Here is a 24,655-nt window from a genome sequence, read left to right as displayed (position 1 = left end):
TGATGCATATCTATTGCTGTTGGCGCATGAAAGCCTCTAAACATCTGTAGCTGGCTATAAACCATATTAAAAAAGGAATTAGGAAATGGAATAAAGCTATACACAGATGTCAGAAAACTCCTTTTTCCAACAGCCCAGAAAAATGGTTCCATGAAAATCGATTTAAAAGTACACATTACTTACATGCCGGACTAGCAGACCCCCTTTTTGTAGTAGCTTACAATTCCTAGCACCTGCTTATCGCACATGATATTAATGTTCAATACATAATTGCACTTGCAGCTGCATTTGTAAATTACCTATACAACTCCTGGGGTCTAAGTTGAGTGTTGATTTTGCAGTAGCTGAAGTTACAGCCATGAAAATAAACCATTTTCATTAAGGGGGCCTTTGCATATCACATACTTTGGTAATGCAGATCTTTGCACACAGGACATCAAGACCCCTGACATTCATATCTAAAGGGAAATAAGATGTTGACATTCTGAGTAGATATTAAGAAATTTCAGAATATAGAATAGCTTTGCAGTTTGGAGTAGAAAGACATGCCTGTCCTGATCTCTGCCTGTTATCCGACTATTCTCCTGGAGTGTGTTTCTGTGGTGTGTTCGACCTGGCCTGGCTTTTGACTATGCTTCTTGTTTCCCGTTCTACTACCTCACGCTTGGTTCCCTTGCCTGCTCAGAACTCTCTTCTTGGGCCTCTCACGTTAAGACCTGGCAGCATCCGAGTAGCGGAGGGCTAGTCCCAAAGCCAAGGGCGGCTGTTATAGGCGGAAGAGTGAGCCGCGACCGGGTCCTTGGAGTCTGTTCTGAGTTTGGGATACTCTGCGTTATAGTACTGCTGTGGGTTTTTGATCTATAGGAGTCAGTAATCTCCAAGCAACTATACATTTTTGGTATTTCTGGGCTTGGGAGACTTTCCAAATCGGTTGTATTTTCACACAGGAAATAAATATATATTTATGATATCTTTCTCTATATTTATATAGTAATTTTTATATAGGTAATTGTAGTCCTGTATCTTGTTAAAGAAGTGTAATTACACAAAAATTCTGCAGATTTAAAAAATGTTGGTTGTCCTGAAATGTTTTTTTCCAGGACAACCTAAGCTTTCTTAAATATATAAGTCCAGATGTTCAGTAGACCTCTATGTGCATTACTACCCTCTCTATTTTGTCTGCTCTGGTACAAACTGAAATTCAGTTCTTAAAGTGTCTTCTGAGTTCTGGTTCTAGGCCTGCCTCAGAATGTTAGAAGAGCAAGGAAATTGTGTAAGGCTAGGGGCACACAGGTGAAATTAGCCTGCTGAAATCTGCATGGAAAATTCGCTCCCTCACCGCGAACAGTATCCTCTTCTTTCACGTCTAGAACCGTTGTGTCAGCTCTGGTGTGAACACACTCTGAACACACTCTGCAGATTTTGGTGTGAAATGCAAAATTATAAAGTCATGGCCCATAGCATATTAAAATCCTGCTTAGAGTCTACCTAGACATGTTAGCAGGCTTGATGACATGAGAGTACAGATATACCTGTTATCCAGGATGTTTGGGAGCTGGGGTTTTCCAGATAATGGATCTTTTTGTAATTTGGATATTCATAGCTTAAGTCTACTAAAAAAACATTTCAACTTTAAATAAACTCAATAGGCTTGGTTTGTCTCCAATAAGGATTAATTGTCTTATTTGGGATCAAGTACAAGGTACTGTTTTGTTACTACAGAGAAAAAGGTAATCATTTTTAAAAATGTGAATTTTTTTGTTTAAAATGGAGTCTATGAGAGATGTCTTTTCCATAATTTGGAGCTTTCTGGATAATGGGTTTTCAGATAACGGATTCCTTACCTGTATTAGATTCTATTAAAAATATAGTATTTAAACATAACAACAGTTTTCTTCATTTTTTCTCAACTGTAGACAATTTTAGCATCCATATGCTATACTGTATTTTGCGTGGAAGCTTCATACCATAAGCAAGTACATGGTACATAACTATAATAAATGACCTTCCACAGACTGTGACAATAACAGCCAGCAATATACAGTAGTATTCAATGCTAATAGCAGACACAAGAATTATTAATAAAATAATGCCTTTAGTCTTTGTATGTGTCATTAGCAATGACACTGTAATTGAAAAAGAATATTGCTTATATTATTATTAATTATTGTAATCAAAATCCCTGTGTGACAAATATTTTTGTATCACTTCTGAAGACAAATCAAGTGGTTGTTCCTGAAAACATTACAAAGCTGTTGGTCCATGAAGGCAGAGAATGGTGTGTCAGTGAGCGCAGTCGGAGAATGAAATGCTGCCTTTCTATCTCTTCAAGAGAATGATGACCTGTGCTAAACTATGAGCTAAATGAGAATTTCTTGCCTGGCCGCCTTGTACCTTTCATTGCTGATGGAACAGCTACTACTTAGGAAAATAGCCATTCTTTTGCCTAGCCATATAAATCTAAATCCTCTGCTGCCTCAGACATTTGGATTGAGAATGCTCAGGCCAGGAATTGCTTGCCGTACTTATTCTCACTGTAGTGCTAAATGCTACACTTCAAATAGAAAAAAAAAAAGCAGACAGTTCATAATGTTTGTGGGAAGTGTTAAAATATTTAGATAATGGTCATGTTATCTTGCTAACCTTTGAAAGACTGATCTGGAAAGTGCTAAGGTCACCATACATGCAATGATATAGCTACAGTATTTTTATGCTTAGTGCATAATCACTGGTGAATATAAGGGCCACTTGGGAGCAGGCCCGGACTGGCAATCTGTGGGTTCTGGCAAATGCCAGAGGGGCTGCTATAAGATGCCATAGAAAGTCAGTATTTAGTGGGCTGGTGGAGGCTGTTTGGGCCTATATGTGAGTTGATTGGGCCTCTGTGTACCTGAAATGCCAGGGCCTATTCTAATTCTCAGTCCGGACCTGCTTGGGAGCCAGTTTTGACAGACACTCCGGCAGCCCTATCACACGGCAATCAGTTTGCCCAGGTACAACACTTCATTGGTGCGTGTGTATTTCATGACACACCAGCTAATGACAGGGATTCAACTTTTACTCTCTTCTATTTAGTTTGGTGGGGGCTTTGGCCAAATAAACAGGTAAACTCTATTTGATCATTCATTTGTATTGCTTAAATCAGAGAACATTCCCCAGTATCCCTATGTATGGACGGCAGCCATTGACCTTACAAACAATTTATTTAGATAGTACCCTGGCAATGCTCTATGTGTCTGTAGGAAGGAAAAATTACAAATGTGGCTGTGCGGCATGCCACCCTGAAAAACTTGCCTTCCTAGGCTGGGTTCTTTGTGGCCTTCCCATAAATCTGGGGCCTGCTTAATCATAGGCCTTGTACAAATGGTATCTCAGATAATATGTTTATGTAACACTAGATTTGCCTTAAAAAAAGCTAAAACCAAATAGTAGGGTAGAGCATGGTTTACATTAGACCCTCTTTCAGCAGGATGGGCCTTTGCTATGTTTAAGGAACAAGTGAGGGTGTTGAACTATACCTCAAAACTCTCAAAAAAATTAAAGAATAGAAAAGGGGTCAGGGGTTTTTGCAAAACAGATTGCACAGGCTTTATTCAATATAAAGTGCCACAGGGTTGAAAATACTCACAAGCACATGAGGTAGTTTAGAATAATCCCAGGTACCGTCACAGGTGTTAGCAGATAGCACAGATGGCAGCACAGGAATAACTTTGAGAGTTATAAGTTTTACCTCCTAGGTTGTCAGGACCTCACGTGCTCCGGATCCCTACAATAGTCGTGGAACAGGGAAATAACAATAACTTGTTTTCCTTGTTGTAACTGTGGTCCCATCTATCCTCCTTGTTGGAGCTCAAAACTGCTCTTGCTAACTAATACTCACTGACTCAATCCTCCTAGAGAGTGCTATAACAGTGACTATGACCACCCCTTACCAAGCACTATGTTACAGTGATGCAGGAAATGGTCATAGGCCTAAAGACAAGAGGGCCAAAAAAGTTGACCATGCACATTTTATGGCACACTCCCTAAATACCACATCCATTTTACAAAATTTGGCAGTTTAAGGAAAGTTTGCACACATTTCTGGGGGTTTTAGGGTCAGGTTTATGTGTTATTACAGTTTTGCTAATGAAGGTGAATTGCCTTTTAAGCTGCAAGTCACAGTTTCCTCAGGAGAGAGGCTTATCTTAAATTGTTACAAATGTCTAAGTGCAGCTGCAACGTATTCTGGGCTCTCTGCCAAAAGCCTCTTATTTAATTGTTTTAGATACTTTGTATCTTTTTCTGGCATCAGTGCAGGAGATCAAAGAGAAAATCAGGATATGTCAGTGCAGGAGATCAAAAAGTCAGTATTTAGTGGGCTGGTGGGGGTGTTTGGGCCTCTGTATGGGCTGATTGGGCCTCTGTGTGGGCAGATTGTGTACCTGAAATACCACGGCCTATTTTAATTCTCAGTCCTGGTGGCAACCCTAATCAGATGTGAGCTGGCCATTTAGATGCAGACTTAGCTGATTTTTGTACAGCCATGCATTGTGCATACACCATTTTAATTAGTCATAGATGTATGTATATATAGTGAATAAACTACCCCCTCTTGTAAAATATAAGTATTTTATAAGAAGTTACCGAGGAGTTTCATGACCATATAAAAACATGATGCCGAAGGGCGAGTGTTTTTATACAGGTCATGGAACTCCAAGGTAACTTCTAATATCCTCATATTTTGCAACTGAGGGTACTTTATTTATTATAATACACAAATTTCAGTGAGTCATGTGACAGAAATGACATCAGAACTCACCGTTTATAAGGATATCATTTACAAGATATTCATGCGTATTATATATATATATATATCCATGACAGGCAAACACACTACCTGCTTTGACTGCTACAAGTTTGTGATTATTGTAGCTGTTCTAAATGCATTTATATATTGCAAAATATTATAAGATAAGCTGGTGACTGCTATATCACAATAGGGGTGCAGCAAATGCTCCAAGATTGCTCTATTGCATACATGTCCGTGTGGATCAGCCATACATCACATTATACAGCACGGACTATACACATTGTGCCAATAACCCGCACCTGCACTATTGTGTCTCCCCTGTTACCTCTCGGATCCAGCAGGTGGCGCCAGAGCTCCCGAGGGACTGACCATCTCCGCTCACGTTTCTAAAGTGGAAAATCGTGACGTAGAAATAATAGCGACGACAGTGACTGAAGCTGAAGACTCAGTAGAGGGCAAACATGTCGGCTCTGAAAGTGCACAGGGTAAGTAAAGAAGGGTTAGAAATACCGTGCAATAAGCTACTAGCAGTTGTACCTTCCCATGTATTCGTATGTGCCGGACTGGAGCTGAGGCGAGTTAATCGCTTGTGTAACTCCCCTGCTATCCCGTCCTACGCCCCACTGACAAGTCTATCGGCCGCACCGAAATTAACTAATTCTACTGAACTCCTGTCCCCTCACCGCTTTGTCTGACTGACTCTGCTCGTGCGTTAAAGGTCAAAGGTCATTGGGGCCCCTGCAAACACTGACTTGGAAAACTGAGTATGAGGAGTTATATAAGGAGTTATGGCCACCTATAAGGAGTTATAAGTAGTGGAGTTATTCCATAGACTGCAGTGGAGTTTTCTCTCGTGTGGAATATTGTAGTAACATCTGACTGGAGAGCAACAATGGGCGACACTGGGAGTAAAAAGCAGCCCAAAAATATCAAAGCAGCCCACATGGAAACGCGGTGATAGCCACGAGAATAGATTGGTTTAACAAATACATCGTAGCATCGACCTTTATCTGTGGGTAAAAGGACTCAAGTGCCACAGATTGTAGTTCTTACGATCTGTGACACTTCTGGGTTGGGAAGCGGAGGCACGATCACAATGGGCCCTAAAGCTGGCCAGAGATGTTGAGATTTTTAAAAGATCCGATCATCATCGTGAGACCACAGAAAGATCGTACGAATTGTCCATCGACTAAAAAGACCAATTTGCCAGGAAAACAAAGGGGAGCTGCCTGCTTGGCCCTGCAAACATAGACAGATTGCACTGGGACCGACAAAGATTTTTTTAACCTGGCCGATCAATTTCCTGACAGATGTCGGCCAAAAAATCGGAAGATGTTCGATCGTTCGAATCCACTAACCGCACGATAATTTCGAAGGATTGGTCGGACTTCGCTAAAATCAGTCGTTCGGCAAGAGAAATTTTCGCGTCTATGGGGACCTTTAGGCAGCAGGCACAAAAAATCTACTTGTCCTGCTGTTGCTCTCACTTCCGGCGCCACCCCTCCCCCCCCTGCCTGATCAAGCAAGAAGACAGATGCCTTCTCTTCATGGGACCCACCAGCCCAAAAAATAACAACAATTATAATAACTCCAGCAATATCATGTGACAGCTCCACAAAAAAAAAAGTCTCAAACACACAGCCCAGCCCAGGGACCGTGCCAGTCAGCATGCCCGCCATTCATCTCAGGCACAAGAAGTTTTTATGGAGACACACAGAAACACACACACACACACACACCTCTCTTAGAGAAAAAACTTACTCCATGCACTTGCACCTGGGGTGTAATGTATAAGGGACACCACCTCCTCTAGTGTAGCAGCAGCTCCATAGGTCTGTCAGGCTGTGCAATTAATCCAGTGCATGGCCGGGAAGGAGAAGCATTATACAATGGAGGGGGTGGAGAGCGTGAAGAGAAAAAAATCCCCAATGCGAGGCTGCCTGTGCTTCCACCACTTCCCACTAGATCAAATGAAATGATAGACTTCTTGCCCCCTGCTTGCTCTCCCCAACGTAGCCTGGAGACGGAAGATCACAAGCAGGAGCTGAAGTCTGACGCTACGATCAGAGCAGAGGGGGAGCCTAACTATGAAATGAACAGCCCATCGGTCATTTGCCCGATCACACAGATTGCCAGTCCGGGCCTGATGCCTGGCCTAGTCTACTTTGATTTTTTGTTATTGAAGTGCTTCCATCACCAAGTGCAAACACCACACACAGTGCAAAAACAGACTCACCTCTGAGATCCACTCAAAGTCACCCTGCCAAACGGCCTGCAGTGAAAGAGCTTACCTAGTTAGATTTTAGATTTTATTTTAGCTTGGTAAAATGGAGTTTATTTGTGCCACGAGTTATTTCACTATATTCATGTTTTGTCACAGCCACACACACCATAGTGTCATAGTAGTGTCATATTTTCTACCCTGCGAATGTCAACATTCCTCTTGCTGTAGGGTATGTTTAGAAGATGGACTTAGGGATCTGTGGAACAGTGTGGAAGGTTCCTAGGCAGGAAGTTTGTATTTATTTATTTTTATCTTGGCTGTACATTTTATTCAAGCAATGTGATTCTTCCCAGGTGCTTCAGCACATTACAAGATATGGATGGAGATCTCACTCTACTGCTCCTCATGCTGCTGCTGCTGCATCCTCCTCAGGCTCTATTGGATTTAACTTTGGTAAGTGCTTTTGGAGAACAAAGCCTGACATATCTTAAAGGAACGCTACGGAGGCATTTTATTGCCAATCGATTAGCTGCAAGCTAGAATGCTATATTTATTCTGTAGAATGTTTTACCATACCTGAGTTAAAAGCTCTAGAAGCTCTCTGTTTGTTTAGGATAGCAGCTGTAGTATTAGCTTGGCGTGACATTACTTCCTGCCTGAGTCTCTCCCTGCTCACTTATAGCTCTGGGCTCAGATTAAAGCAGAGAAGGGGGGGGGGAGAGGAGCAAACTGAGCATGCTCACGCCGGGGGCAAGGAGGTTTAAGCTGAAGGCAGGAAGTCTGATACAGAAGCCCATGTGCAGGTCTGGACTGGGATTCAAAATACATTTCAAGTACACAGAGACCAAAACAGCCCCCATCAGCCCACAGCCCCATAGTGACTGTCTATGGCATCTTACAGCAGAACCTCTGGCATTTGCCAGAACCCACAGATTGCCAGTCTGGGCATGCCCATGTGTACACAATAGAAGGAAAGAAATGCAGTGTTTCTTTTGACAGAGGATTCAGAGCAGCACTACTTTGAGGGTTTACTGGTATATTTAGGTGGACATTTCTGGCCACAGCCGATTATCTTTTAAGATAAAGAGCAGTTCATTTAACAAAGGATAAAGTGGATTGCTGGTTTGTTTGACTTTGCTCTTTGGGATCAGGAAGTAGAATGTGGCTTTAGTTTATAAGAAATAAAAAAAAACCCAAAGATATTACCTTGTTGACTGAATAGACAAAATGTATGTTCAACATAAAATACAATTTTATTGGGTTACAGCTTCTTTCCTAAACTTCTGTTTTTTATTTCTATATTTGTTAAAGTACCTCATTAATTCCGCATTAATTCCCACCTAAAATCAGCACAGTTCTTAGTATTTTGAGGCTGCCAGCTTAGCTCCTATTTAAAGGGGAACTAAACCCTAAAAATGAATGTGGCTAAAAATGACATAATTTATAGAATGAATCAGACTTTCAGCTTCTCAATAGCAGCAATGATCCAGGACTTCAAACTTGTCACAGGGGGTCACCATCTTGGAAAGTGAGACTCACATGCTCAGTGGGCTGTTGAGAAGCTAAGCTTAGGGGTCGTCACAAATTGTAAAGCACACATTATCAAGTGGGGCACACCACAGGGTTGCAAATAAGTCATCACTATATTGGCATACTTCTTTCAGTACTATTTCTTCAATAATAGCCAGCTCTTACAATGCTTCTTGACCGTGTATTTACATTAACTTTAAAATATACGCTGCCACCAAAAGATCAGCTCAGTAGTGAATCTGTTTTATCCATCCCTTTTACGTCTAACAGAACTCAGTGAACAGCAAAAGGAGTTTCAAGTCACTGCACGGAAATTCGCAAGGGAAGAAGTCATGCCAGTAGCCGCACACTATGATAAGACAGGGGAGGTAATTCATCAGCTCACTCTTTTTATTTGCAATTAACTAATGTTTTATAGTGAATGCTATTGTGTTTTCCATTTCAGTATCCTGTACCACTTATTAAAAGGGCATGGGAGCTTGGTCTAATGAATGGGCACATCCCTGAACAATACGGTAAGTATAGAAAGTAATGTCAGTAATGTAATTTGTTTTTTTAATTGTTTTTTATTGAATTTTCTAAAGGTACAGGTATGCATGCACAGACATGATATAATAAAGGATCAGTAATGTAATTTATACACTTAAGCTAAAGTATAAGGTTCCATCACCACTCTCCTTTGGGTGTAGAAGTTTGGTGGGTGGATTATCTCAGTCAATAAGTTGAAACATTATGTGTTTGTGAAATACTGAGAGCTTTTGTTATATCACAGGTGGCCTAGCTCTTGGGATCTTTGATACTTGTCTAATTACAGAGGAAATAGCATATGGGTGCACTGGAGTCCAAACAGCCATAGAAGCTAATTCTCTGGGAGTAAGTACATACAACTCACACAGCTCTTTGTGTTGTTTTTACTAGTTTTATGACTGGATATGGTAGAAAACCTTAGTAAAATATGTTAAATGATACAAGTTTCCATCGGTCAGTTATTGTGTATACATCAATGTGTTAAGAAATGTATTTACTTTATTTTGTCTCGCCCTTATTATACACAACTAAAAAGTCTCTATTTTCCAGCAAATGCCGGTCATAATAGCAGGGAATGAAGCCCAGCAAAAGAAGTATTTGGGAAGAATGACAGAAGAACCGTTAATGTGTGTAAGTCATTTTTTTGTACTGTGATGGGGAGCCATTGGCTGCCAGTGTGTCAGTTTATGACTGGGCTCTAATGGTATCAGATGCAGGTGTTATAACTTCAGGAAATAGATCTCATTTGCACAGAACCCACAGACACATGCCAAGACCATATTTAGCCAGCAGACTGGTTTTGAGTGGGCTTTATTAAGAAATAAAGACAAAAAGTTTCTATAGTAAATAGCTACTAATACCAAAATGTAAAATTGCTTCCCAAAGGTTATATCTGCCTGTCCAACATTTTGAAACAAAACATTTATCAGCTAACAATACTATTACGAAAATGGACATTTGATCACTTATAGGAGAAGGAAAGTCTTTTTGTGCTTGGGGTACTTACCTGAAACCCCCGGGCCGGTGCTTCTATGAGCATAAAACTGCACCGGCCTGGGGATCTTCAAGCGAGCACCATGGAGCATCCTCTTCCGGCTTCTTTCTTCTTGTGGATGCACATACGCAGTAGACTGAAAAGCCAAACTTTAATTTGGCTATTTCAAATTTGAAAAATTAAGAAACTAATAATATGATCGATCCGTGGTGCTCGCTGGCAGAACCCTGGTCGGTGCAGTTTTTCTGCTGATAGAAGCATCGGCCCCAGGTGTCAGGTAAGTAAATATAATCACTTGGGGTGACTAACTTTTGGCACCCCAAGGTAAAATGACTTTACTTCTCCTTTAAATATTACAACCATCCAATAAATAAATAGCTTAGGGGGTTATTTATCAAAATCCTTACTTCCTCATTACTTTCTGAAATACATTCCAACCAAATCTGCATGGGTTATTTCCCCTTTGTATCAACACCTTTTCTCCAAAAATTTTCCGATTTTCCCGGCCGAAATTCAGATTTTTTTTTCAGATTTTTGCCCGAAAACCACAAAATCTTCGGGTTTTTGCACGTAACCCAGTGCAGATCAGTATATCTTCGGGACTTCTCCCATTGAGATTTTCAGATCCTGACTTTTTCCATCCTCGGGCTATAATAAATAACAATTTTTTTTTCACAAAAAATTCAGATTTTCTAATTAAAAAACCTCTCTTAATTTTCGAATGATGTCTATTTGCTTTAAATATAAGTAATTGTCCATTAGAGATATGACTACTGTATCTCAATTTCTTCTAAATCACTGGTTAACTGCTACCTTGCTTTCTATTTAGGCATATTGTGTGACTGAGCCAGGAGCAGGTTCTGATGTGGCTGGTCTGAAGACAAGAGCTGAGAAGAAGGGCAACGAGTATATCATAAATGGGCAGAAAATGTGGATTACAAATGGTGGAAAAGCCAACTGGTAGAATAGTTATTTAAGATTTACAATCAGTGCAAATGGGGGCTGCAGAATAATTTCAAGTTAATGATTGGTGTGTTTCCTGTTCTATAGGTATTTTCTTCTTGCACGCACTAATCCTGACCCCAAGGTTCCTGCTGGTAAAGCTTTCACTGGATTTATTGTGGATGCCAATAGTCCTGGAATACAGATCGGCAGAAAGGTGATGAATTCTCTTTTAACCATCTTTTTTTTTTTTTTTTTTTTTACACTGTGTGCTCTTTTTAAGTAAAACTGCTTATCTCAGCCAATGAGGCTTGTAGCTCCTTCTAAGTGATAGGTCTCTTGGTGGCCTCCCTCACTAGTCTCCTTACACAGTTTCTCACTGGTGTTCAGCGTATTCTTCAGTCGCATTTACAGCTGTGGAATACTCTTAATTATTTGATGACATATTTAATTGCACTCAAAGGGATATTCAGGGACTTAAAAGTAAATACATGAGTTTGGAAAAGAAATTTAAAGGGCGTAGAGCTTTGCAAGCATTTTTGCACAGCTGGGTTTGTTATGTAATGCATTATTAGCACATGAGCCATTAATTATCTCACTCAAACTGATGGATTTTTGTTTCCCACACCAGTTGCAGCTTAATAGGAAAGTGGTAAAACAAAACTAAAACTCACATGACATTTAGCCTACATTTTGCCAGATGGCACATGACTCTGAAGTCAGCTGGAATGAGCTTCTGTGGTTTGACAAAATTGAGCTTTTTGATTAGCAGACCAACACTGTTTGGCGTCAAGTGCTGCATAAAATCACTATTCCCAGAAGCATGGCGGTGGCAGCACCATGCAGCACCTCTGCATCAGGCCCTGGCAGGCTTGAGAGAGTGGAATGAATGAGGAAAATGGTGTTGGCTGTAAGAAAACTGAGCTTTTCGAAAAGATTTGTCTTCCAGCAACAACACTAAACACACACATTTTGTTTTTTCATTGTATGAAATTAAATCCCTTTGCAGAAATAGTTTTTCACTTTTAACATGAGTAAGTCTATTTCTGTTGATCTGCGTTAAAAAAAACCCTAAATTAAAACCACTGTTCTTGCATGTTCTATGCCAATAAAACACTAACTTTCAAGGAGATGGATACTTATTATAAGCACTGTTTGAAATGGTCAGGGTAGTATTTGAATGGATTAAACACAAGCTACCAAGGAAATGACATATTGGCTCATAAATCTGCTGCAGTTGGTGTTTCATTCTAACAGTTCCATTCCAAGTTTGTGCAGCGCACTGACATTATTCTGGGTTGCAATTCAGGAGCTGAACATGGGCCAGCGCTGCTCAGATACAAGAGGGATTGTTTTTGAGGATGTAAGAGTTCCAGCTGAAAATGTCTTGATTGGAGAAGGAGCCGGTTTTAAGATTGCCATGGGTGCTTTTGATAAAACTAGACCCCCGGTAAGATCTCTATTGCTATATGTTTTTTTTTTTTTTATTGTTTTTAACTATTTTCCAAAAGTGTTGATTTTGAATCATGTTACAATAGGTAGCTGCAGGAGCTGTGGGATTGGCACAGAGGGCTCTGGATGAAGCCACCAAATATGCAGTGGAAAGGAAGACATTTGGAAAATTAATTGCTGAGGTAAGAAGACATTTTCAGACTCCCGTACAGACCAATTGGTTTGTTGCTAAAGATTAGAATTGAATGAATTTGGACTGATTTCTGGAGTATAAATTACCACTGAATGTGCATTAAAGGAATTGTCCAGTATAAAAACTGGGTAAATAGATGGATATGTGCAAAATAAAAATGTTTTTGAGATAGTTAGCCAAAAATGTAATGTATAAAGGCTGGAGTGACTGGATCTCTAACATAATAGCCAGAACACTACTTCCTGCTTTGCAGCTCTCTTGGTTTCCACTGATTGGTTACCAGGCAGTAACCAATCAGTGACTTGAGGGGGGCCATAACTTTTACACTTGAATCTGAGCTGAATGCTGAGGATCAACTGCAAACTCACTGAACAGTTATGTACCATGTGATCCCCCCCTTCAAGTGATTTAGAGTTAGAGAGCTGAAAAGCAGGAAATAGTGTTCTGTTACACATCCAGTCACTCCAGCCTTTACACATTATAATTTTGCCCAACTAAATATATTAGAAACATTTTTTACTTTGCACAGCCTATTTATTTACCCAGTTTTTATACTGAACTGTTCATTTAAGTTGTTCACTCTTTATATGTATTTCAGCATCAAGCTGTTTCATTCCTGCTGGCAGAAATGGCAATGAAAGTAGAACTGGCCAGACTGGCATACCAGAGAGCAGCCTGGGAAATTGATTTGGGGAGGAGAAACACATACTATGCCTCTATTGCTAAAGCATACGCTGGAGACATTGCAAATCAGGTGGCATCTGATGCAGTCCAAGTATTCGGTGGAAATGGATTTAACAGTGACTATCCTGTAGAAAAGCTGATGAGAGATGCAAAAATATATCAGGTACAATCATGACTTGACTTTTCAGCCTGAAAAATAAGATACATATGTTCAACCATTTGCAACTTTTGGAATTTTTAATGAACCAGATCAGTTAACGTATACTGCAATATATGAACAAACAATATCTACCCCAGAGGTGTGGAACACACATGCACCTAACAAATAAGAGCTCCAGCATGGGTAAAGCAAAGTGATGGGATCTTCTTGGAAAGTAACATTGTTTTCTCCATCCAGAGTGCAGGCTCTGTTACCCCCACACCTCTAGTGAAGGTGTTTTTATGTGATAGGTGCCTTTTATAAAAAAAAGTCTTTGCTAAGAGTTGGAAAACCCTTCTCTATGCTGCCATATATTGTATTACTAATCAGACTTTATTGTGAAATGTATATGGAGTATATATACTGAGTATTGTGAGTGGGTACTTTAAGCAGGTTACTGGCACCCCAGAGCATGTGCTGTGAATCAGCAGAAAACATGAGGAGATCGATCTATGGACTTTGGCTTCTGGTGTAATATGTCTAGACTGATTCATTGTTGAGATTTAGTTCTCCTTTAAAGGAACAGTTCAGTGTAAAAATAAAAACTGGGTAAATAGTTAGGCTGAGCGGATGTCTAACAGAACACTAATTCCTGCTTTTCAGCTCTAACTCTGAGTTAGTCAACAACTTGAAGGGGGGCCTCATGGGACATGCTCACTGTTCAGTGAGTTTGCAATTGATCCTCAGCATTCAGCTTAAATCCAAAAGCAAGTTATGACCCATGTGCCCCCCCCCACCTCAAGTCACTGATTGGTTACTGTCCAATCAGTGGAAACCAAGAGAGTAGTGTTCTGGTAATTATGTTAAGACATCCACATACATTACATTACTAACTATATTAGATTCTTTTTATGATTTTGCACAGTCTTATTTACCCAGTTTTTATTTTTATACAATTTCTAACAATTTCTTTAAGCCCTTTGTCCATGGCCCACATATTCTATGTAAGAGAGTGTGGCAGTCAGTGTTTGCATGCTCTTTAAACTCTAACTACTGGATAACTTTTTCTCTATAATGTCATGTAAAAAGCTTACTTCTTCCCCCTTAGATCTATGAAGGCACAGCACAAATACAAAGACTTATCATTTCCCGCGAACACCTCGGCAAGTACAAAGCGTGAATGAAGAAATCCATCCAAGAATTGGAACGGCACATTCACAAGAGCTGTGAATATGTTCCAGTCCAGCTTGAAGCACTTTCAGTAGTGTGAGCCTAACACAAGCCTTAAAATATTTTCTACTAGAGAGCTGTGTTTTTACAATCAGTAACACTCTTACACGTTGTTTGCCACTTTAAACCACAGACATAAAGGATTATTAAAGTGACTTTATATAGTTTTCCAGGGGCACAGGAAAATCTAATCTCATTTCTCTAGACAAATTGGGCATTTCATTAAAAAAGTTATAATTTGTAATGCTAACCTTTGCAATTATATCTTTACTTTTCCCTCAAAGAATGTACATTTTGCAATTAAAATTATACATAGGACAGTTGTGAATATTCTTTCTTCTGAAAATGTATAAGAAAAAGTGAGTCCTGCTTAGAAAAGTAGGGAGCAGAAACCTGAAATCTCCTCAATTTATATTTCATAAGGGCAGTATTTTTCGAGTTATATTTTACACATAAAACGTGCTGCATTTATAAAGCTCCATTGTAGGCCTTAAAGGAAAACTATACCCCCCAAACAATGTAGGTCTCTATAAAAAGATATTGCATAAAACAGCTCATATGTAAAATCCTGCTTCATGTAAATAAACCATTATCATAATAATAATATACTTTTCTAGTAGTATGTGCCATTGGGTAATCATAAATAGAAAATTGCCATTTTAAAAAATAAGGGCCGCCCCCTGGGATCATACGATTCACTGTACTCACAAACACACCAACAAACCATACATGTTAGGTCACATGAGCCAATTAACAGACAGAGTTGTCTCTTTTGCTTCCACACTTCCTGTTACAGTTAGAGTTGAAGTATTTCTGGTCAGGTGATCTCTGAGACAGCACAGATAGAGTCACAAAATGGTGGTTCAAGGCAAGAGATGTAAAAGGGCAATATTTACTTAAATATATATTCCAGTTTGGTAAGATTCTTTGATATGTCACTTAATATGATATGAACTATCTGTTGCTTAAGTGTTCATTTTGGGGGTAGTTTTCCTTTAATATGTCTTGCAGTTTTAGAAGTCATCCATAACACTCCAGATGTTAAGTAACCCTTGACAGCCAATGCAAAAAAAAGTTCTGGGGTTTTATGCAACATATCTTTCAAGAAAACACCTGTTTTTATATAATGTGAAAAGATATCCAGAATCAGTTGAGCTTATGTAAAACTGAACTTCACTCCCCGCTTGTAGCCTTAAAGAATGGTCCAGATGTGGTTGGGGAGGTGGTACCTTTTTTGGTTTATCTCAATGTAATATTTTTGCTAAATTACTTCCTATCATATACATAGTACTTATATAGTATACTCTTAATATAAGAGTGGAAACTAAAATACATCAAAAATAGGTTTGTTCTCTAACCCTCACCTGCTGTTTGAGGCAACCTCCCAACACCTTAGATCAGGGATCCCCAACCTTTTTAACCCGTGAGCAACATTCATAAGTAAAAGGAGTTGGGGAGCAACACCAGCATGAAAAATGTTCTTGGAGTGCCAAATAAGTGCTGTGATTGGCCATTTGGTAGCCCCTATGTGGATTGTCAACCTACATTGAGACTGTTTGGCATTACATCTGGTTTTTATACAACCAAAACTTGTCTCCAAGCCTGGAATTCAAAAATAAGCTCCTACTTTGAGGCCACTGGGAGCAACATCCAAGGGGTTGGAGAGCAACATGTTGCTCATGAGCTACTGGTTGGGGATCACTGAGCCTTAGATACTGGCAACACTTCATGTTAGGCCCTGGCATAAAGTATTTGAGAGACCTCACCAAACATTTGTTACCTCCAACTACAGCAGAAGTGCCAGTTGCCTTAGCCTCCCTTTTCTCTTGCCTAATTGGGGGACACAGGCACCATGGGGATGAAGATCCTGCAGCTTGGAGAAGGACACTAACTTGTTAACTTTTGACTCCTCCTCCTGCTCTGGGCTTCATCCCCTGCCACCTCCTACTATACTCAGTTTCTTTTAGTGTCCTCAGAGGAGAAGACATAGGAAAACTTGTGGCTGGAGCAGATGATCAAGGACCACGGTTACGATCATGCCACAGATGGGGACCTTTGATCATTTTCACGTGTCCCCCCAGCTGCTTAGGTTCCAACCTAAAACATCTACGTGCCCAACAGCCTTTCCGCTCTACGGAGGTCTGCAGGCTAGCTCCCTTCATTCCCTGTAGCTGTGTTTCCGCTCCACGGAGGTCTGAACCAGCTTTTGTCTAATCACCTTGATATACTGTGCTTAGATCTGTGTTCATAGATATATTTATATTTATATATATAGATATCTTTATGTCTACAGGGAATCCAAATCTCCATGGGCACACAGCAGCTGGACGGATTAGGTGAGTAACTATTTTTCACCTATTTTCCGCCTTCCCCCTCTCAATGGCGCCCGCTTACCCCCACAGTTATTTTGTCACAGAGCGTTCTTTCGCTCACCAGCAGTTAGCCCGTGCGCACTTCCGGTCCTTCTGCTCCCTGGGCGCCATGCGTCGGTGACACGCCTGTTGTCACTGGCGCCAAACTAGCGGAGCGCGCACTTCCGGTCCTTCGCCTCAGCCTGCCGGCAACCTCCCGCGCTCCTCCGTTCTCTCTCCTGCCTTCGCGTCTGCAGTTCCTGTTAGAGGCATCGGATCCCCTCTGTTTTTAGCAGCATATCAGGCAACTTTTACTGCTTCAGGTATGGCTTTCAGACCGATTTTTGCTATAGCCTGGGTTGCCAAGGCTATGGAAGTTTGGGTTGAACAGACAGCACAACTTATTGGCTCTGAAGACCCTTCTACAGATGCCCTTTTATCGCAAATAGCGGATGCCACATCTTATATCTGTGACGCTTCCTTAGATGCTGCAAAACTGGTGGCTAAGGCATCAGCACAATCCGTAGCCGCCCGAAGATTCCTGTGGTTGAAGTCATGGTCAGCTGATCTGACATCCAAAAGATCACTCGTTAGCCTCCCCTTCCTGGGTAAGCAGCTGTTCGGGGCCGAGTTGGACAAGATCATATCACAAGCCACCGGTGGTAAAAGTACCTTGCTCCCTCAGACCAGATCAAAGAGAACCACTTTTAAGAGAAGACCGTTTTTTCGGCCCTTCCGCCAGGGTCAGCGGACGAAGCCTCAAGCAGACAAGTCCAACTCTAACTTTCGCCAGCGTTACCAGAACAAGCAGGGAGCCCACTGGTCGTCTTCAAAGGGACAGACCAAGCCCTCCCAGGACAAATCCGCCACTGCATGAAGGCGTATCCACCCTCGGAGGGGTCCCCTTAGGCGGCCGCCTAATGTCCTTTCGAGAGGTGTGGAGAGACCAAGTAAGGGATCAGTGGGTCATTCAAGTAGTCTCTCAAGGACTGTTTATAGACTTTGTTCACCTTCCCCCCCGCAGATTTTTCGTATCCCGTCTACCCCTCAACGTTCACAAACGGCACAAGTTCCTCTCAGTCCTCCAAGACCTTCGTTCAGCAGGGACTATTCAACCAGTGCCTCCAGGGGAAAGAGGTTGGGGTTACTATTCCAACCTATTCACAGTCCCCAAAAAAGACGGCTCCCTAAGGCCGGTCCTAGACCTGAAGGACCTCAACCCCTTCGTACGAAAACTCCATTTCAAAATGGAATCCATACAGTCGGTCTTGGCATCCATGGAGGAAAACGAATTCATGTCCGTCATCGATGTCAAGGACGCCTACCTCCATATACCGATCCACCCAAATCACCACCGATTTCTCAGGTTTTATGTCGACGGCAGCCATTGGCAGTTCGTGGCACTGCCATTCGGTCTTTCTTCTGCCCCACGAACTTTCACCAAGGTGATGGCAGCTGCTCTGGAACAGCTCAGGCTCATGGGAGTCACAGTCATACCCTACCTGGACGACCTCCTGGTAAAGGGCCCGTCTGCGGCGATCGCCCAGTCCCACACCTCTCGGACACTCAGGGTCCTGGAGACTCTGGGTTGGGTCATCAACTACAAGAAGTCCCACCTCTGTCCGACACAGACCATAGAATACTTAGGGCTGATTCTAGACTCCAAACGAGCAACTGTCTTCCTTCCACGAGCAAAGGCCCAGGTCTTGCAGACACGCATTCAGGCTCTCCGAACACGCTCCTCGGTACCTCTTCGCACTGCTATGCGAACGCTGGGCACAATGGTCGCTTCATTCCCAGCAATCCCATATGCCCAATTTCACACCAGACCTCTCCAACACCTGATTCTCAGGCATCAGCGGAGGGACCGAAAGAACTTCGACCGCCCGATAGTGATCCCAGAGGGAGTTCAGAATTCCCTGCTTTGGTGGACCCACCCTCTTCGAGTATCACAGGGAAGGCCCTTCCCCAACCACATCTGGACGGTGGTCACGACAGACGCAAGCTTAACAGGGTGGGGCGGCGTACTAGGGCAAAGAACAGCCCAGGGCTGCTGGAACCAGGAAGAACGCCTTCTGCAGATCAATCTTCTGGAACTAAGAGCGATTCTGTACTCGCTACAGCAATTCTCGCCATTCCTTCGGGGCAAAGCAGTGAGGATTCAGTCGGACAATGTGACAGCGGTGGCCTATGTGAACCACCAAGGGGGCACACGCAGTCCTGCATCGCTACAAGAGGCCGCCAAGATTCTGTCCTGGGCAGAAAACAACATCCCAGAATTGTCAGCGGTACACATCCCAGGGGTCGACAACTGGATGGCGGACTACCTGAGCAGAGAAACTCTAGACCAGGGCGAATGGAGTCTGCACCAGGAGGTCTTTCAGCTAATAGTAGACAAGTGGGGTCTTCCAGACGTGGACGTAATGGCGTCCAGATGCAACAGAAAGGTTCAAAAGTTTGTTGCCAGGAGCATCGACCCACTAGCTCACGCGGTGGACGCTCTTGTAGTTCCGTGGGACTTCACCAGGGCTTACGCATTCCCCCCACTTGCTCTTCTTCCGAGACTCATAAAGAAGATAAAAAGGGAGGGAACTCTGACCATCCTCGTGGCACCCTTCTGGCCGAGAAGGTCATGGTTCGCCGACGTGGTGGACCTGGCCATCGACGATCCGTTTCGTCTCCCGGACAGGGAGGATCTGCTGACTCAAGGACCTATCAATCACCCGAATTCTCATCGCTGGGCTTTAACGGCGTGGCTCTTGAGACCTTAGTCCTTAAAAGATCAGGGGTTCCCCCTGCAGCCATTCCCACCCTGCTGCGGGCCAGAAAGCCAGTATCCGCGAAGGTATATTATAGAGTGTGGAAAACCTTCATAGGTTGGTGCGAACGCCATGACATCAACCCACAGACGGCTACCGAGGGTGCAATTCTGTCCTTTCTCCAGGGTGGGCTCGACAAAGGGTTAGCATTGAGTTCCTTGAAGGTACAGGTTTCGGCCCTTTCCATTCTCTTCCAGACAAAGTGGGCGCTACGGAGCCACGTCAGAACTTTTCTGCAGGGGGCAACTAGAATTGCACCTCCCTATCGATGTCCTGTTCCCCCCTGGGATCTCAATTTGGTTCTCTCAGCCCTTCAGGAGGATCCATATGAACCTATAGAGGCCGTCCCGCTTGCCACACTTACCGAAAAGGTTGCTTTCCTATTGGCTATCACGTCTGCACGTAGGGTTTCAGAACTGGCAGCGCTTTCTTGCAGATCTCCGTTCACCATTATCCACAAAGACAAAGTAGTACTCCGACCCACACCTGACTTCCTTCCTAAGGTTGTCTCGGAATTCCACCTCAACCAAGATATGGTGGTCCCTTCGCTTTGTCCAGAGCCCCGGAACCCTATGGAAGCTAAATTGAACAAGCTAGATGTGGTTCGAGCGATCAAAGCCTACTTGGAAGCAACACAGGTGATAAGAAGATCAGACTCTCTTTTTGTCATCCCGAGTGGTCCTAAGACAGGAACAAAGGCTTCCAAGGCTACGGTAGCTAAGTGGATCAGATCCACCATCATCAGAGCATACTCGGTGAAGGGCAAGGAGCCTCCGCTGCAAGTGAGAGCACACTCAACGCGGTCTTTAAGTACGTCCTGGGCAGTTCGTCATCAAGCTTCAGTGGAGCAAGTCTGCAGAGCAGCTACCTGGGCATCTCCGCATACCTTCACGCGATTCTATAGGCTGCACACACAGGCCTCAGCCGAAGCCACCTTCGGGAGGAAGGTGTTACAGACTGTCATTGACTGATCACCTTTTGGGGTTACAGTGTCCCGCCCTCAGGGGTTGCTTTGGGACATCCCCATGGTGCCTGTGTCCCCCAATTAGGCAAGAGAAAGAGAGATTTTTGTACTTACCGTTAAATCTTTTTCTCTTGTCCTATATTGGGGGACACAGGCCTTCCCGCCCTGTTGTACACTGCTATGCAACGTTTTATGGTTGTGTATAGTTACTCCGTGTTGGGAGTCCTTGTTTTGAAGGTTATGAGGGGGTTGAGGGACTCCTTCTCTGTTTTGGGTTGCTTTATCTTGCACTCCTCTTCGGTTTGAAACTGAGTATAGTAGGAGGTGGCAGGGGATGAAGCCCAGAGCAGGAGGAGGAGTCAAAAGTTAACAAGTTAGTGTCCTTCTCCAAGCTGCAGGATCTTCATCCCCATGGTGCCTGTGTCCCCCAATATAGGACAAGAGAAAAAGATTTAACGGTAAGTACAAAAATCTCTCTTTCTAGTTCCTACAGCTCAGGCACCTCACTTACTCCTTCAGTTGTTCATCTCATTATAGAGGAGATTCTCCACTGCTCAATTCAGAATTTGCTATTGATGGGCCCTAGCCCGTTCCACCCCCTATAGAAATACACCTGATCTCACCAAAGATGACTGGGAGGAAGCTAATGCCAATCTATAATGTATTAACCAGCTTTAGTGGAGCTGAGGTAACAAGTCTTTCCACATTTACATAACTCCCATCAGGCTACACAAATGGCACAGACTGAGAGTGACCTCTGTTCCCAATGCAGATCAGCTCATGTTTTTTCATATGTATCTGCCCATGCCCCTGTATTAACGGTTTCTGCTCTGACATAGTTGATTTTGGCAAATAACCTAGCTTTCCCCAAAGTGCTGGCTCCAGCGTATTATGAAACTTTGGTTGTTTCATCATTAAAGGGATACTGTCATGGGAAAAAAAATTTTTTTCAAACTAAATCAGTTAATAGTGCTGCTCCAGCAGAATTCCCCACTGAAATCCATTTTTCAAAAGAGCAAACAGACTTTTTTATATTCAATTTTGAAATCTGACATGGGGCTAGACATATTGTCAATTTCCCAGCTGCCCCAAGTCATGTGACTTGTGCTCTGATAAACTTCAATCACTCTTTACTGCTGTACTGCAAGTTGGAGTGATATCACCCCCCTTCCTTTTCCCCCCAGCAGCCAAACAAAAGAACAATGGGAAGGTAACAACTGCCTGGTAGATCTAAGAACAGCACTCAATAGTAAAAACCCATGTCTCACAGAGGCACATTCAGTTACATTGAGAAGGAAAAACAGCAGCCTGCCAGAAAGCTTTTCTCTCCTAAAGTGCAGGCACAAGTCACATGACCAAGGGCAGCTGGGAAATTGACAAAATATCTAGCCCCATGTCAGATTTCAAAATTGAATATAAAAAAAAAATCTGTGTGCTCTTTTGAGAAATGGATTTCAGTGCAGAATTCTGCTGGAGCAGCACTATTAACTGATTAATTTTGGAAAAAAACTTTTTTCCCATGACAGTATCCCTTTAAGGATTGACAAAGGGCCCTTTGCAGGACTGAAACATTGTCACTGCTATGTGAGTTAATAATGCACTCATGCCTTTCATTTCATAGCATCAGAAGTGCCATTGATTTTTTTTTTCCAGCTTAATATATCTCAATATGATTTTGCTGTTACTGCCACTCACATAACTGCTCCCAACTCAGAATTGAAATCAGTAAAACAACCCTGTGCCATTCTTGTATAGTAATACATGTGTAGCAGTCACTAAGTCCATAATTGCAATTGTGAACTGGTCCCCCTGACCCCAATTTTATTCTGTAACCATTACTTATTAAATTATTTTAAGACCCCATTTGTTTCAGAAGAATGTAAAGCAGTGCATTACTTGCTGGCACTATAGAATTACATGATTATTAGATGAGTGCTGATCTGAAACAGCATTTTAGAGAAGATTGCTCATACAAAACATATCTTTTGAGAGCCAACTCATAAAGTCAGATATACATATTTTCCCTGATTTTCCCATTTTCCCTAATGGTATCTATTTCCTTGGAGCGAAGGTCGCAGCACTCCGCTTAAAATTGCCATTTTGCCTAGATTTTCCATATAGAAATGTCACAAGTAGGAAGGAATTTGATTTCCATTGTTTAACAACCAAAATAAAGACCTTGTTTCACTGTATTCAGGGGAGATCAGTATTGTTTGTATAGGGGTGGGACCAATAACCTAGGTTGGCATGAAATGCATTAGGCGAAACATGTCCTAATAAATATCTAATTGTTATAATTATTTTTGCTACTGTATTTACTATCCATGGGTCTCTAGTTTTGAGATCAGTATTGGGCCTGTTTTTGGGGCCTAAGCCATAGGTGAAGAATCTCTAAAGGAGAACACTGGCTCATTAACTGGTTGAAGACCAAAAATGAGTCACTATGCTGTTTAAGGCGGGTCATCTTTAACCTATTTAATATAGTTAAAGTGCAATATATGCAATCAATTTATCGGCAGCAGCTTGTATTTCAGGAGGGGCTGTACATATATATGTGGAATCCTATCAAGAATGTTAACTGATTGACAAGATGTGCTGACAAGGACATTAGCTGCCCTTTAAAGGAGAAGGAAAGGTAAAAACTAAGTAAGCCTTATCAGAAAGGTACAGCAGTAAAGCCTCAAAGTAATGCTGCTCTGAGTCCTCTGTCAAAAGAAACCTCAATTCTTTCCTTTGATTGTGTACACATGGGCTTCTGTATCAGACTTCCTGTTTTCAGGGCTTGAGCATGCTCAGTTTGCTCCTCTACCCCCCCCGCTGTAATCTGAGCCCAGAGCTATGAGTGAGCAGGGAGAGACTCGGGCAGGAAGTGATGTCACACCAAGCTAATATGGCAGCTGCTATCCTAAACAAACACAGAGCTTCTAGAGCTGTTTACTTGGGTATGGTAAAGAATTCTACAGAATAAATATAGTGTTATTGCTTGCACTATTGTGGCTAATCTATTGGCAATAAACTGCCTCATGCAATGTTTCGAGGTCAGGCCAAAGGGGCCTTACCCCGAAACGTTGCATTTTCTGCTAATAAACGCAAGGGATTGTCCCTGCTTGCACCTGCCCTTTGAGTGTCAGTGATTTCTTACCTATTGGCTGGTTAGCTTGCCATACCTGATGGACCTGTACATCTCTGCCTGCCACTCACTTGCTTTTAACTTGTGGGTAGTTTGCAGAGAAAGATGAGAAATCACAAGAGTAGGATTTTAACCTCACAGCAACCAATGCCTAAATATAATATAAGTACAGCATTACAGGCAATCTAAGTATCTGCACGATGATGTAAAGTGGTTTGAGGCCTTTTAAAGGAAAACTATACCCCCCAAACAATGTAGGTCTCTATTAAAAGATACTGAGTAAAACAGCTCATGTGTAAAACCCTGTTTCATGTAAATGAACCATTATCATAATAATATACTTTTTTAGTAGTATGTGCCATTGGGTAATCATAAATAGAAAATTGCCATTTTAAAAAATAAGGGTCACCCCCTGAGATCGTAAGATTCACTGTGCACACATACAAACCACATGTAAGGTCACATGAGCCAATTAACAGACAGAGTTCTGCCTTTTGCTTCCTCACTTCTTCCTGTTACAGTTAGTGTTGTAGTATTTCTGGTCAGCTGATCTCTGAGGCAGCACAGATAGAGTCACAAAATGGTGGTTCAAGGCAAGAGATGTAAAAGGGCAATATTTATGTAAATATATATTCCAGTTTGGTAAGATTCTTTAATATGTCATTCAATTTGATATAAACTAT

At 42.1% G+C, this 24,655-nt stretch overlaps 1 protein-coding gene across 1 annotated transcript; it reads left to right on the top strand.

Annotated features, from left to right (window-relative positions):
- Nucleotides 1–5,223: 5,223 nt before the first annotated feature.
- On the top strand, nt 5,224–15,028 carry acadm.L (acyl-CoA dehydrogenase medium chain L homeolog). The gene is given in 12 exon segments (NM_001093163.1): nt 5,224–5,277; nt 7,370–7,469; nt 8,817–8,914; nt 8,992–9,061; nt 9,319–9,419; nt 9,624–9,704; nt 10,898–11,028; nt 11,119–11,227; nt 12,320–12,460; nt 12,549–12,644; nt 13,254–13,502; nt 14,587–15,028. Coding segments are annotated over 12 exon segments (1,272 nt in total). The 5' UTR covers nt 5,224–5,253; the 3' UTR covers nt 14,659–15,028.
- Nucleotides 15,029–24,655: the final 9,627 nt, after the last annotated feature.

The sequence above is a fragment of the Xenopus laevis genome, chromosome 4L (genome assembly GCF_017654675.1).
Source record: "Xenopus laevis strain J_2021 chromosome 4L, Xenopus_laevis_v10.1, whole genome shotgun sequence".
Classification (NCBI taxonomy): Eukaryota; Metazoa; Chordata; class Amphibia; order Anura; family Pipidae; genus Xenopus; species Xenopus laevis.
Note: the sequence above shows the minus strand (reverse complement) of the source record. Positions and strands in the feature narration are given on the sequence as shown.